Source organism: Trichechus manatus, unplaced genomic scaffold (assembly GCF_000243295.1).
Source record: "Trichechus manatus latirostris isolate Lorelei unplaced genomic scaffold, TriManLat1.0 scaffold00010, whole genome shotgun sequence".
NCBI lineage: Eukaryota > Metazoa > Chordata > Mammalia > Sirenia > Trichechidae > Trichechus > Trichechus manatus.
This window is the reverse complement of record NW_004443946.1, coordinates 6,825,309-6,840,164: the sequence shown is the minus strand read 5'-3', so window position 1 is coordinate 6,840,164 and position 14,856 is coordinate 6,825,309. Positions and strand designations below refer to the sequence as shown.

Sequence of the window (14,856 nt, the reverse complement as noted above, 5' to 3'; positions counted from 1 at the left end):
GTTTACTTTTAAATAGTTTTTCACTATAGTTATTTTTGCTTGATAAAAAATATTTTTTTAAATCTTGATTAACTGGCCTGGAGCATTTTGGTTGATTACAATTTTGTGGTTGGATTATTTTATGGTTAACTCGAAGTTTCAATCTTACTTCAACTTTATTATTGAAAATTACATTAAATAAAAGTTTGCTTTGCAAAAATGACATATAGTGAATATAATTAAACATGGCTGTATCTTGAAATATCTTTTGGTGATACTTCTGAACCTTGTTTTCTCCTATTATTATACTAGTCTAGATATAGATTATGCTAATTCTTAAACACTAGTTAGAAGTTGTTTTTTTTAGAAGGCAGCTCCTAGTATACAATTTTAGAAGATATGTGCTGTTAAAAAACCAAACAAAACAAAATTACCCTTTCCCCACATCCCATTCTTTTGCCTTGAGTTTGAGAACATAAAAAAGTTTACTATTTCTATTTGCTAGTTATTTGAGGTTTTCCATGATGAGGGCTTTGTTGGCCTTTTTGAAAGGCATGGGAGTGGCGTGAATTTGTGCCTAAATGTTAAGGATGATGTTTTATTTTTAATAAAATATTTTATTGCCATCGGTCATCACCATCATGCATCAAGTGCATCATAGATTTTAAATTTTTTATTAGTGTCATCTATTTTATTTATAATTGTATTTGTGGTAAAGGAAACACTAGAGCTATCACGTTGGCCTATAATAAACATTAGTGTAAGATAAGTTTTCTAAATGCTATCAATGTATGTTGTCTTAAAATGTATATATTTATTCCTATAATATAAACCAGTTAATTGGGACAAAAAAATCTGGTGTCTTTTGCATCCATATTTGTAATTAAACTACGTTTTTGAAATGTTTCATTTCAAGAATTTAATGGTTCAGTTGTTCAAAGGCCACTTGTAAAGTATTTTCTTTATGACGGTTGTGTAATTCATTTGAAAAAATTAAATGAAATACTCTATTTGCTGATAAATAAGTATATGTTCCTTTTTCTTATGAAAAAATTATTATTGTAGCTCTGATGTTACTGCTGTTATCTACAACTGTTTAGAGTTAGATGAACTCTGGTTGCTCCCATAACTTAAACATTGAATTATAATATTTGTTAGTTTGCGCTAGTTTAGTCTACTGATTCTAGGAGCTTCAATTTTTCTCTGACTTGTATTTAATCTTACATGTTTGTAGGTGTGGAACTCTGTTGGAATTATTCGCTGCTATAATGATGAGCAAGACAATGCCATAGATGTAGAATTCCACGATACCTCCATACACCATGCAACACACTTGTCAAACACTTTGAATTATACAGTAGCAGATCTTTCCCATGAAGCTATTTTGTTGGCATGTGAAAGCACTGATGAACTAGCAAGGTAAATTCAAGGCAATTAGAAAGAATCTGGCACTGGTGAGCTGTTAGATACAACTACTGAAATTAAAGACAAAAAGTTAACAAAACAAAATGATATCTTTTGCAGAATGAAGTTTCAGAAAGAAGAGTGTAGTACAAATACCAGCACACCCATAATACCTCAGAATGCAAATGTCTGTTTTTGCCCCAATTGTCTGTCCCCTTGTGCTGTTCTCTAACTGCATATCAAAATGATATGATTTGTAATGCAAGAGATTGGACTATTTTTTGCTTTGTTTTGGTTTTTTACTACTATTATATGAGTAATATACATTCATTGTAAATGAAAACTATCCCTTTGCAGTTAATCCATCCCCAGTTCTGGGCAACTGCTGACCTGTTTTCTGTTACTATAGGTTAGATTTGAAACCTCTTTAGGAAACAAGAAAAACATACCCAAAAATGTTATCAGTCTTTCTCATAACAGTCTTTACTGTTCATCAATTTACTTTCTTTGCTTAATATATTTTGGGCTTCTTTAATTGTTTTTATTGATAGAGAGGCAGATAGATAGGTTTAGAGACAAAATTATGTTGGAAAGCAATGGATGCAGAATCCAAATTTTTTTTAAAGAGAGAAGAAAATATTTTAGTCAGCTTTTTGCTATTCCAGCCAGGACACCCTCTTGATCTCTTTAGCTGATCGTAGTACTGGTACACGTGATCATGGATTTGAAGTTAAAATCCTTCTGATTGGATATATTAGCTTCTTGCTATTCCTAAATGTGGTCCACAAACTAGGAGCATGGGTCACCTGGGAGCTTGTTAGAAATGCAGAATCTTCGCCCACCTCGGCCCTGCTGAATCAGAGTCTGCATTTTAACAGGATTCCCAGGTGACCGAGTACACATTAAAGTCTGAGAAACACTTTATTGAAGTCATTTTAACATTTTAATTGATTCCCTCCTTTACAAATTGTAAACTCAATACTTCATTAGTAAGTCAGTTTATTAAAATAAATAAATATTGACTCAGTGTCTCTTACACAATTAGAACATTTATTTTCATGTACAGTTTTGATTTTAGATGTTTTTTGTTTTCCATAGATATATCATTTCACAGCTGTATGTTTCCTTTTCATTTTAAAATTGAATATTAAAATTACTGTTCAGAAAGTTAGTACTGTCTGATTCCAAATGCTTATGATATCTGCACTCAAAGATTAAGGAATTTATGTTTAATAACTTACATGTATGGATATACATGCAAAGGGAAAAGACTGGAAACATATCAAGATGTTAACATTGTTGGTAATCTCACTAGTAGAATTATGTATGATTCCCCCCTCCTTTTTGTTCTTCCATATTAACATTTTTTGCAATGAGAGAACTTGCTTAACATTTTGATGTTTCCTTCCTTTCCTAAAATTTGGTTGTGATTTTGCAGGCATTTACTACATAGGATCACAGTCTGCATATAGTTTTTTAGCCTTCCTTATTTCATTTAACATTATCATGTGAGCCTTTTCCTATATCATTAAATATTCTTCAAAAACATGATTGCTAATGCTTTTAGTATAGTTCATTTTAAGGATAATTCATAATTATTTTTTAAAGCCATTTCTTGTACAATTAGTTTCTAATAGAAAAAGAAACAATTTGTTTTGTTACAGGGTATCACGATTAGTGATATATGTATGTATATAAATATAAAATATGAAAATTTGATTGTTTCTGTCTTGTCTTAATTTTTAGCAAGCTTCACTGCCTGCATTTCAGTTCTTGGGACTCAAGCAAAGAGTGGATAGTAGATATGCCTCAGAACGAGGATATCGAAGCCATATGTCTTGGTCAGGGATGGGCTGCTGCCGCCACTGGGGCCTTGCTCCTCCGACTGTTCACTATTGGAGGTGTTCAAAAAGAGGTCTTCAGCCTTCCTGGGCCTGTGGTGTCAATGGCAGGAGATGGAGAACAACTTTTCATTGTTTACCACAGAGGTAGATTATTCTCCATCTTTTATCTTTGTAATTTTGTCATTACCAGAAATAAAGTGGAAATGACTTGAGCTTTTTAAAAATATGTATTCTTTTTTTTATATTGTTATATACTTCCTTTTGCATTTATTTTAGCATTTGCATCAGGGTAATCTTTGATATATAGAATTTGGGGTTGTGTTAATAGCAATGAAAAGAAAACGTTTTCTTTGTAGAACTGTATTAGAGAACTCCAAGGTAGAGTTTGGTTAGTTACGTCCATGTCTATATCTTACCTTTTGGTGAGCACACTAAAGAACATTCAAAGTTGAAACACCTCAAAAATAAACTAACTCCTAGTGTGAAAAACCAAAAGTACTTCGAACGTGCCTTTTTTAAAAAGTTGCTGCCTCCTTTTCTTCACCTCATGTGCTATCTTCAGTCCCCACCACTGTGCTAAGACTGGTCTCATCAGGGTTGCCAGTGATCTCTTTATGCTTATCTGTTTAATCCTTTGCAAATTCTTTAATCTCTTGTCTTCTGTAATATTACTCTCCTGATTTTTTTTCCTCACTGGTACTCCTTCAGCCCTTTTGCTGGCTCCTCTTATGGCTACCTCTTAGATGGAGGGCCCCCTCTTCTTTATTATTCTCTCTAGGTCAGGGACTTTCAGTCTTTCTGGCTGCTAGCCACAGCAAGAAATACGTTTTACATTGCGATTCAGTACACACCTGCAAATGTAACTGGAATAAAAGTCTCATGGATGATATTTACTCTTTGATTTCATTTTTCTTAAAATGCTAGTTGCATCTCTAAATTGATTTTATGACTCATAGGTCAAGAAAGTTAGAAAGACTACCCTGGGAATCTCATCAAGGCCCATGGCTTTAAATATCACCAGCCCTGACTTCTCCCTGTATCTTTAGACTTAGACATCCAGCTGCCCACTTGGTCACAATAAAAATTTTGATTTTTTTTTTCTTTCTTCCAAACTTGCTTCTTATTACTCTCTCCATCTCAGTGAATAGCGTACTGTCAGTCCAGTTGTATCTCCTCCACTAACACCGAATCCAACTCTGTTATAATCTCTTAGACATTGGTAATAGCTTCTTAACTAGTCTTTCAGCTTCAGTTTTTTTGCCTTCCACAATCCATTCTCCGCACAGCCTGGGTGATCTTTTAAAAACATAAGTCAGATCACGTTTCTCTTCATATGATTCTGATGACTTCTCATTGCTTTATAATAAAAATCAAGTTTCTTATTATGGCTAGCATGGTCCTACAGGATCTGACCTTTGTCTGCCTCTTCAACCTCATTCTTACCACTTTCTCTTTGTTACCATGTTCTGGCCAGACTGACTTCTTTCTGTTCTTTTAGTCCTCCAAGCTTGTTCCTGCCTTAAGACCTTTTCATCAGCTGTTCCTCTGTCTACTATAGTGCTCTTCCTCCAGTGTTTGTGGCTGGGTCCAACTTGTAATTCATATCTCAGTTCAAATTTCCCTGTCTCAAAGAGGCCGCCCCTGACTATCCAATCTAAAGTAGCCACTCAGTCTGGCAGTCTATATCACATTATTTTAACGCTTACCTGGTGCTGTTGAGCCAATTCTGACTCAGCAACCCTATAGGGCAGAGTAGAACTGCCCCATAGGGTTTCCAAGGAGCAGCTGGTAGATTCAAACTGCTGACCTTTTGGTTAGCAGCCAAGTTCTTAACCACTGCACCACCAGGGCTCCATTTTAACACTTAGCACTTGTGTGTGTGTGTGTGTGTGTTTGTCTCTGTTGTTTCATCTGCATATAAATTGCATGAGAACAATGACTTTGTCTTATTTACCGTTTTTTTCCCCAATGCCTAAGACAGTGCCTGTCATATAGTAAGCTCTCTGTAAATATTTCTTGAGTGAATGAATAACCACTTTATATGAATAGTCCATGTAACATATTACTGTGTTTCTAACACCTGAATGGTGCCTCACTTTAGGTGGGTTATCCATAAAAAATTGTGCTATTTAATCTAGAATTTATCACAAAATGAGTTCAATTCACAGAAAATAACTTAGACTGCATTATAGCTGAGTAATCTTTGATGTCTGATTTATATCTACATTTTCTCACCAGGTACAGGATTTGATGGGGATCAGTGCCTTGGAGTTCAACTGCTAGAGCTGGGGAGAAAGAAAAAACAAATTCCTTGTGGTGACCCTCTTCCTCTTACAAGGAAATCGTACCTTACATGGGTTGGATTTTCAGCTGAAGGCAAGATAAATTTCTTACTTTATACTTAAGACTTTTTTCCAAGAAGAAAAATGTTTCACTGTTTTATTCCTAATTAATTTCTTTAAAGATAAATTGTCTATATTTTATGTTTAAATTTCTTTAATATACTGGAAAAACTGGAAACTGGCATTGTTAGGCAAGGTAGCCATTGTCTTATGTATGAGGGCTCTTGAGAATTCTAATTAGAAAACTTACAAAGAGGGAAGTAAACTTTTCTTAAAGTGTTCATTAGATGGCAAGGAGGAAATACAAATCAATAGTAAAGTCTGGCTCTTCCAGCAGATTCTACAGAGAAATCAGGAATTTTCTAGAGCTGCACTGTCCACTATGTTAGCCGCTGGCCACATGTGGCTATTGTGCACTTGAAATCTGGCTAATCGGAAATGAGATGTGCTGTAAGTGTAAAATACACTCTGAATTTTGAAGACTTAGTATTAAAAAAGCATGTAAAATATCTCATTAATATTTCTTTTATGTTGATTGCATGTTAAAATGTTAATAATTTGGATATGTTGTGTTAAATATGTTACTAAAATTAGTTTCACCTTATTTTGATTTTTTTTTTAATGTAACTCTTGTTGTTAGTTGCTGTTGAGTCAGTTCTGACTCATGGCAAACCCAAGTATGCAGAATAGAACTGCACTCCATAGGGTTTTCAAGGCTGTGACCTTTCAGAAGCAGATCATCAGGCCTTATTTCTGTGGTGCCTCTAGGTGGGTTCAAACTGCCCAGCTTTTGGTTAGTAGTCCAGCACGTAGCCATTTGTGTCACCTAGGGACTCCTATTGTGGCTTTCTCACCAAAACCAAACTCACTGCTGTCCACTTGATTCCTACTCATAGCGACCCTATAGGACAGAGCCGAACTGCTCCATAGGGTTTCCAAGGAGCATCTGGTGGATTCAAACTGCTGACCTTTTGGTTAGCAGCCGAGCTCTTAACTACTGTGCTACCAGGGCTCCATTGTGACTCTAGAAAATTAAAAATCATATTTGTGGCTTACATGATGTTTCTGTTGAGAAGTGCTGTTGTAGAATCATGTAATAGTGGCTTATGACAGATGAGAGGCGCCCTGGTGGTGCAGTAGTTAAAGTTCTTTGGTGCTAACCCAAAGGTCGGCAGTTTGAACTCACCAGTTGCTCTGCGGAAGAAAGATGTGGCAGTCTGCTTCCATAAAGATCACAGCCTTGGAAACCCTATGGGGCAGTTCTACTCTGTCTTGTAGGGTCTCTATGAATCAAAATCAACTCTACAGCAGTGGGTTTTTTTTTTGGTTTATGACAGATAATTTGCAGGACACGTTGAAGAGTACCTTATCTTACGGGCCTGTTAATCCTGTCTCAAGAACTTAAATATTTCTATTATTGGAGATTTGTGCCCTTCAGTTACATTACTGGAAACTCATTTGTCTGTAAAAAAAAAAAAATTCAAATATTTCTAGACATGTTTTTCATTAGGATATTATCAGTCATTTACACTTTAGTAACTGACCATTCTTATAGCTTTTTCTTACAGTTTTCCTTTCCCCCAAGCATTTATCAGACCCGGACTCTGAGGAGACTGTTGTTTGCAGAGTGGCAAGGGTGTGAAGCCACAGATAAAAGAAGGGGTAGTTAGGTAATTTGCTGTGCTTCCTGAGATGAGGGCAGAGTAGATGGAAACCAGAAGCTTACCTGTTTTCCTAGGAAAGAATTGCTGGGGACAGGACAGTGTCTAGGCCAAGACAGAGAGAGAGGAAGAAGAGTACCAGAGACAAATTTGCATCAGGTTCTGCTCATTTGTCTGTCTCTCTCAATTAGGGAGCCTTCAGATTCAAGCTTAATTTTTTTTTTTTACTGAAACTGGCTTAAAAAGTATTATTAGTGTATGCCAGCAGGTGGCATAGTTTTCCCTGAAACTATCAGTTTTTTCTCTTTATTTGGGTAAATTTTAGGCATATCACATGCCGTTTTATTTTGTCTTCAGTTAGGTCTTACTCTATTCAGTTAATGCATTTTGTAGGAAATAATCTCAGATTTTGCCTTTTTGTTTTGTTTTTGCTTTTAAAATGAAAGTTGATTCATTGGTATGTATTTTTGAATAGAGTTTATTTAGCAAGTGTGTAGCTATGTCTCCAAGTGATTTCTTTTTGTCTTGGTGTATAGGTACCCCCTGTTACGTGGATTCAGAGGGCATTGTTCGAATGCTTAACAGAGGACTTGGTAATACATGGACTCCTGTGTGTGACACAAGAGAGCACTGCAAGGGGAAGTCTGACCACTACTGGGTGGTTGGTGTCCATGAGAACCCCCAGCAGCTGAGGTGGGCTATTAGAAAATGAGGCCTAAAGTTCACTCTTTTTAAAAAGTACTTTGAGATTTCACTGAATTGTGCTCTTTAAGTATATTTATTTGTCGTTCCACTTGGTCGATTTACTTGCTTTCCATATGCATCAATTAGGAATTTGTTTATATTCACTTTGAAGTTTTTTTTTCCCTTTAAAAAACTTTATTATCTTTTTCTTCAATGTAACATTTAAACATTTTATTCAGTGTTACAGTCAAACAACTTAAACTCCAAAAAATATGATTAAAAAGTTGTGTTGTGAACTTGTACATTTTACAAATTCCAGAGAGAGATCCTATTGCTTCTAGCGGATCCTGAGACATTTCTGCACAAATCTTGCTATCCAACGTACCACTTCTTTTCTGATTAATTTTTAGCTCTTCCATAAAAAAAGTGTTTATAAAACATTCATGGGCAATTTAACTTCAGTTTCCAGAGAGAGATTTCTGCTGCATCAGATCTTGTATTTACCACAATATAATATTCTCTTCTCCAAGACTTGTATTTATTTCCCAGTAGGTCTCACCATCTGCTATTGATGCCTGTCTGAAGTAGTAAATTCCTCCTCAAGCAATTCTTGTTCAAATATTACTCTTCAATACTAACACCTTCCCAGGTTACAAATTGTTTCTGTATATTCGTACCGCAAAGTAAAATTTTCCGATAAGTATCTTTAAAGGTATTTAATGACCAAGTGCCTTTTAATCTGTCGAACCCAAAAGCAAAAAGGAAGAGTATTAGAGTTTCAAAACTCTAAAGTAGAGAGCCTTCCAGGATTTCACCTGTCATAGGCACGTTTTTCTTAAACACACACACACACACACACACACACACACACAAAATCCTTCAGGAATTTGTATTGTTTCTGTGCTAATATACATAATCTGAATGTTTTGGTAGTCATAACTTACACTGGAATTTTTTTTTTTAATCTCTTGTTTCTATTTATCCTTATATTATACATTTTAAATCCTCAATACAAAATATGTGTTATACATGTATTTTTCTCATTTAATGACATCATTTTTGTTAGGCGACCTTCTTTATTGTGGATGCAGAAAAGGGAACATATCTGTCTTAGCCTGGGTTCTCTAGAGACGAAAAACCAGTGTCTTAGTCATCTAGTGCTGCTACAACAGAAAAACCACAAGTGGATGGTTTTAATGAAGAGAAGTTTATTTCCTCATAGTCAGAGTAGGCTAAAAGTCCAAATTCAGGGCATCAGCTCCAGGGGAAGGCTTTCTCTCGGCCTTCTCATCACTGTTTCCCCGGACTAGGAGCTTCTCGGCGCAGGGACCCTGGTCCAAAGGACACGCTCTGCTCCTGGCACTGCTTTCTTGATGGTATGAGGTCCCCTCACTTTGAAGTTTTTAACCAGTTGCTTGACTTGAAATTTATTGAACAAAATAGAAGTTAATTTTATTAGTGTGACCTGAGTATCATTTTAGACAGACGTGAGGGTGAGAGGATGTTTCTGGTTAAGCATAGCATTTCACCTTTTATTTACTGTCTTTTATTTTAAACTATGACTTAGAATTGAATGTATATAAGTCAATTGCTTTTTGAGATTTTTAGCTTGATTATTGTAACAGGGGAGGGGGTGATAGAAATTGCAATGTGTAACTAACTACCCATTGCCATTGAGTCAGTTCCAACTCATAGCGACCCTGTAGGACAGAGTAGAACTGCCCCATAGGATTTCCAAGTCTATAATCTTTATGGAAACAGACTGCCGTATTTTCCTCCTGTGGAGCAGTTGGTGGGTTCGAACGGCCAACGCTTTGGTTAGCAGCCAAGCGCGTAACCACTGTGCCACCAGGGCTCCTTTGTAATTGACTACAAGTGTAGAAGTCTCATCCAATTATTAAAAATTTCCTCTTTTTATGCATGATACCTTCTTAATCTAAAGATTGTCTGCAACATTGTGTTGGTACTTGGAAAACAAAGAGGCCTCTGCTTTCATGGAGCTTGTAGTCTGATAGGGTAGACAGATAGTAAACAAGTAAAATATTAATTATAACTTTGGATAAATGCCACTAATTAATCTGACCAGACCCATGATGGAGAACAAGAGAAGAGATGTTCTAGTTGGAGTGATCACGGAAGATTCTTAATAGAGGTAGCATTTAAAATGAGACTTGGAGGCAAAGGAGTTTGTTATGGAAGAGTGGAATGAAAAGTATTCCACACAGAGAAGACGGTATGTACAAAGGCCTTGAGGTTAGAAAGAAAGTGGTGCATTTGAGGAATTAAAAGGATGTAAACATGGCTAGAGTACATGAAGCAAGGAGTGATGGTGGCAGAAATCCAAGACGATATCATAGTGTTAGACACAAGCTATATTATAGGCCATGGTAGAGAAGTTGGATTTTATTTGCAGTGTATCAGGGTTTTCTCAGCATATTCAAGGGTTTTATCAGCGTATTCAAGGGTTTTATCGAAGGAAATAATGTAATCTGATTTATGATACAAAAAGATAAATATGTGTGATACGTGGATTGGAAGGGGTAAGAATAGAAGTGGAGAGACCAGTTTTCAGACTTATCCCTTCCACTGGGCATGTTTGGAAATGTGGGGTATTTTCACTTGTCACAGTGGCTAGGGGTCACTCGCATTTAGAGAGCTGGGGCCAAGGTTGCTTAACATCCTATAATGTGCTGGGTAGTCCTGCTCAGCTACAAATTGTCCTTCCACACGTCATCAGTGTCACCACTGAGAAGCACTGAGGAGAGTTTTGCAGTCATTTAACTGAGATATAACTATGGTTTGGACTAGCGTGGGAGCAGTAGAAATGAGGAAAAGTAGTGGTTAAGCGCTCAACTGCTAACCTAAAGGTTGGTGGTTCAAACCCACCAGTCACTCTGAAGGAGAAAGATGTGGCAGTCTGCTTCCATAAAGATTACAGCCTTGGAAACCCTATGGGGCAGTTCTATCTGTCCTATAAGGTTGCTGTGAGTTGGTATTGACTCGACAGCAATGGGTAGATTCAAGGGAGAAACAGGACTTGCTGGTAGATTGGGGGTTGGCAGTGAGAGAGAAGAATCAATAATGACAACCATGTTTCTAATTTAAGCAGCTAGGTGGATCTTCGTACCATTTATAGAAAGAGAGAAACAGAAAGAAATTCTCTTTTGGATGTGTTAAGTTTCGAATGCCTATGAAACATTCAAAGGGAGGTGTTAAGAAGATACTGGAATGTAAGAAAGGCGCCCTCGTAGCACAGTGGTTAAAGCGCTCGGCTGCTAACCGAAAGGTCGACAGTTTGAACCCACAAGCACTCCATGGGAGAAAGATGTGGCAGTCTGCTTCTGTAAAGATTACAGCCTTGGAAACCCTATGGGGCAGTTGTACTCTGTCCTATGGGGTCGCTATGAATTGGAATCGACTCGATGGCAATGGGTTTGGTTTTGGTTTAGGGAATGTAAGATTGGAGTTCAAAAAGAAAATTTTGGCTGCAGATAGAAATTTGGGAGTCACCAGAATGTAGAAGATGTTTAAAGTCAGTAAGAAATGAGATCATTTAGAGACAATAAGGGAGAAGAAAAAAGGCGACCCAACCCTAAAAATTCTAACATTTTAGGGTCAGATATTGGAGTAGTAGCTTTTGAATGAGAAAAAGAAGGATAAGCTAAGTAAGTAAGAGAAGAATCACCTGAAGAGTCTCATATCAAAGAAACTGTTAAGTAGAGAGTATTTCAAGAAAAAGGCTTCCAGAAAGTGAAATACAAATGGCTCTTAAATATATGAAAAAGATAATCGATGTCATTCAAAAGAAGATAAATGCAAATTAAAACTAAAAAAGAGAATTCATTTTTACCTATCAGATTGGAAAAATCTGAACATTCGATAACACCCTTGGTTGGTGAGGCTGTGGGGAAGTAATCACTTTCATGCATTGCTGATGAGAGTATAAATTGGTACAATCCCTGTGGAGGGCATTTTATCAAAAACTACCCAAATTAGAAATGCATGTGCCTTATGATCCAACAGTTCTGCATTTAGGATTTGTCCTACAGATAAACTGTTGTTGTTGTGTGCCATCGAGTCAATTCCAACTCACAGTGACCCTATAGGACAGGGTAGAACTGCTCCATAGGGTTTCCAAGGCTGTAATCTTTACAGCAACAGATTGCCTGGTCTTTTTTTCTGTAGAGTGGCTGCTGGGTTCAAAGCCCCAACCTTTGGGTTTGCAGCCAAGCACTTTACCATTGCACCACCAGGGCTCCTTTACAGATAACTAGTCCCTTGCTATTCATTCAAAGGTGTTATCCAGAGACTAGCAGCATCAGTATCATCAGGAGCTTGTTAGAAATGCTGAATCTTGGCTTCACATCAGACCTGTATTTTAACAAGATCCACAGGTGATTGGTGTGCAAGTTAAAGTTTGGGAAGTACTACTGCTAGTACACATGGAAAGATACATGTGAAAGGTTATTAACTGTGGGATTCTTAATATTAGCAAAAGGTTGGAAACCTAAATTTCCATTAGTAGAGAAATATATTCTATACGTGTATCTGCTACAGTACCATGTAGCTTTTAAGAAGGCAAATCATATATCTGATAAGAAACTTGTATCAGGAATATGTAAAGAACTCATAACTCAACAGTAAAAAGACAGATAACCCAATTTTAAAAATGAGTGAATGATCTGAGTAGATATTTCTCCAAAGAAGATTACAAATAGCCAGTAAGCGCATGAAAATATGGTCAGCAACACTAGTCATCAGGGAAATGGAAAGCAAAACTACAATGTGGTACCACTTCACACCCAGCAGTAAAGCTATAATAAAAAGAGATAATAGCAAGTGTTGGCAAGGAGATGAATCAATTGGAACTCTCATACGTTGTTGGTAGGGATTTAAAATTGAGCAGTTTGGCAGTTCCTCAAAAAGTTAAACGTAGTTACCGTATAACCCAGCAATTCCACTCCTAGGTATATAACCAAGAGAATTGAAAACATATGTCCACACAAAATCTTGTACATGCTGCCCATAGCAGTGTTACTCAGAGTAGCTGAAAAATGAAAGCAGTGCACATGCCCACCAACTGATGAATGGATAAACAAAACGTTTGCTTAAATATTCCATAATACTATGGAATATTATTCAGCGATAAAAAGGAATGAAGTTGCTACATGCTATAACGTGGATGAATCTTGAAAATATTATGCTAAGTGAAAGAAGCCAGACACAAAAGACCCAAATTGTATGATGTCTTTTATATGTAATGTCCAGAATAGGCTAATCCATAAAGAGAAAGCAGATTAGTAGTTGCCATGGATGGGAGCGTGGGGAACAGGGAGCGACTGCCAGTGGGTTCGGGGTTTCTTTTTTGGGTGATGAAAATGTTCTGGAATTAGATAGTGGTGATGGATACGTAACTCTGAATATACTAAAAACCAGTGAATTGTACACTGTGGTATGATATGGCTATGGTACACTTTGTGTAAACTCTGGTATGTGAATTATATCTTATTAAAACTTATTTTTTACGAAAAGGGCGAAGACACTATTGATGTGGAAAGATGTGTAAGATATGTTAGGTGAAAAAATACCATTTGTGTAAAAGGGGAAAAGGAATAAGAATACATAATTGTCATGGTTTGAATTATGTCCCCCAAAAAATGTGTGTATCAATTTGGCTAGGCCATGATTCCTGGTACTGTGTGATTTTCCTGTATGTTGTGAGCCTGCCTCTATGATGTTAATGAGGGAGAATGGGTGGCAGTTGTGTTAGTAAGGCAGGACCTGATCTACAAGACTGGATTGTGTCTTGAGGCAATCTCTTGAGATATAAAAGACAGAAGTGAGCAGTGAGACAGGGGGACCTCATACCATCAAGAAAGCAGTGCCCGGAGCAGAGTGCGTCCTTTGGACCGGGGTCCCTGCACAGACAAGTTCCTAGTCCGGGGGAACACCAAAGAGAAGAAGGCCGACAGAGAGAAAAAGCCTTCCCCTGGAGCTGATGCCCTGAATTTGGACTTTTAGCCTGCTTTGACTATGAGGAAATAAACTTCTCTTCGTTAAAACCATCCACTTGTGGTATTTCTGTTACAGCAGCACTAGATGACTAAGACAATAATTGTGTTTGCTTATACGTATATGCAGAAGGATTTCTGGAAGAGTAAAAATGGAAACTAACAACTATAGTTACCTGGTGGAGAGAAACTCAATGAATAGTATAGGAGACTTTTCTCTGTATTCCTGTTTGTAATTTTTGATCATGTAAATGCATAACTTGTTCAAAAAATAAACTGAATTAATTTTTTTTTTTTTTTTTTAATGAAAGAGCTCAGTCCCCTGAATTGGGTAAGGCTAGCAGTCAAGTTTAAGAAAACTTCTTAATTTGGCTACCTAGAAATTATTGGTGACCCTTATAAAAGTGATGTTAGTGGCATGATAAGATGTCAGTTTACAGATTGGGGTGGGTTGAAAGCATGGTAGGTAAAGAAGTAACCAGAATATTATAGACAACTCTTCAAGAAGTTTGGTTTTGAAGAGGAGCGGAGATATGGGGTGGTATCTAGAGGAGGATGAGAAGTTAAGTAAGGGATTATTTAGCTTGGATGATTCTAGAGCATTTTTGTAATCTTTTGGCAATGAATTCAGTAGAGAAGCTGAGATTGACAATGTAGAAAAAAGGAGATAAAGGAATGAAATCCTCAAAAGGAAAAAAGAAAGGTGATAAATTTTAGACCATGTTTCTAAAATAGGAAGATAAGACATTTTATCAGTTGTAATGGAAGGGAAGAAGAAGATAGGAACAAATCAGGTAAATTTGGTGGTTGAAAAGATGAAGGGGATTCCTGTCTAATGGCGTCTGTTTTGTCAGAGGATTATGAAGCAAGGTTAAGGGTATTTTTGAAAGCAGTGGTTGGCAGTATGAGATATTTGAGAAGAGAATATGAC

General features: G+C 36.8%; 1 protein-coding gene across 5 annotated transcripts in view; it reads left to right on the top strand.

Moving 5' to 3' along the window:
* WDHD1 (WD repeat and HMG-box DNA binding protein 1) overlaps nucleotides 1-14,856 on the top strand; it is a 63,640-nt gene that overhangs the window by 27,385 nt on the left and 21,399 nt on the right. For all 5 annotated transcript variants that reach the window (XR_002823106.1, XM_023726209.1, XM_023726207.1 and 2 more), the window contains 4 exons: nucleotides 1,214-1,398; nucleotides 3,130-3,371; nucleotides 5,466-5,603; nucleotides 7,767-7,923. Coding sequence is in view for 4 of the 5 variants with exons in the window: in XM_023726209.1 (XP_023581977.1) it covers nucleotides 1,214-1,398; nucleotides 3,130-3,371; nucleotides 5,466-5,603; nucleotides 7,767-7,923 (722 nt within the window). In the remaining variant the exon portion in view is untranslated. The remainder of the gene's footprint in view (nucleotides 1-1,213; nucleotides 1,399-3,129; nucleotides 3,372-5,465; nucleotides 5,604-7,766; nucleotides 7,924-14,856) is intronic.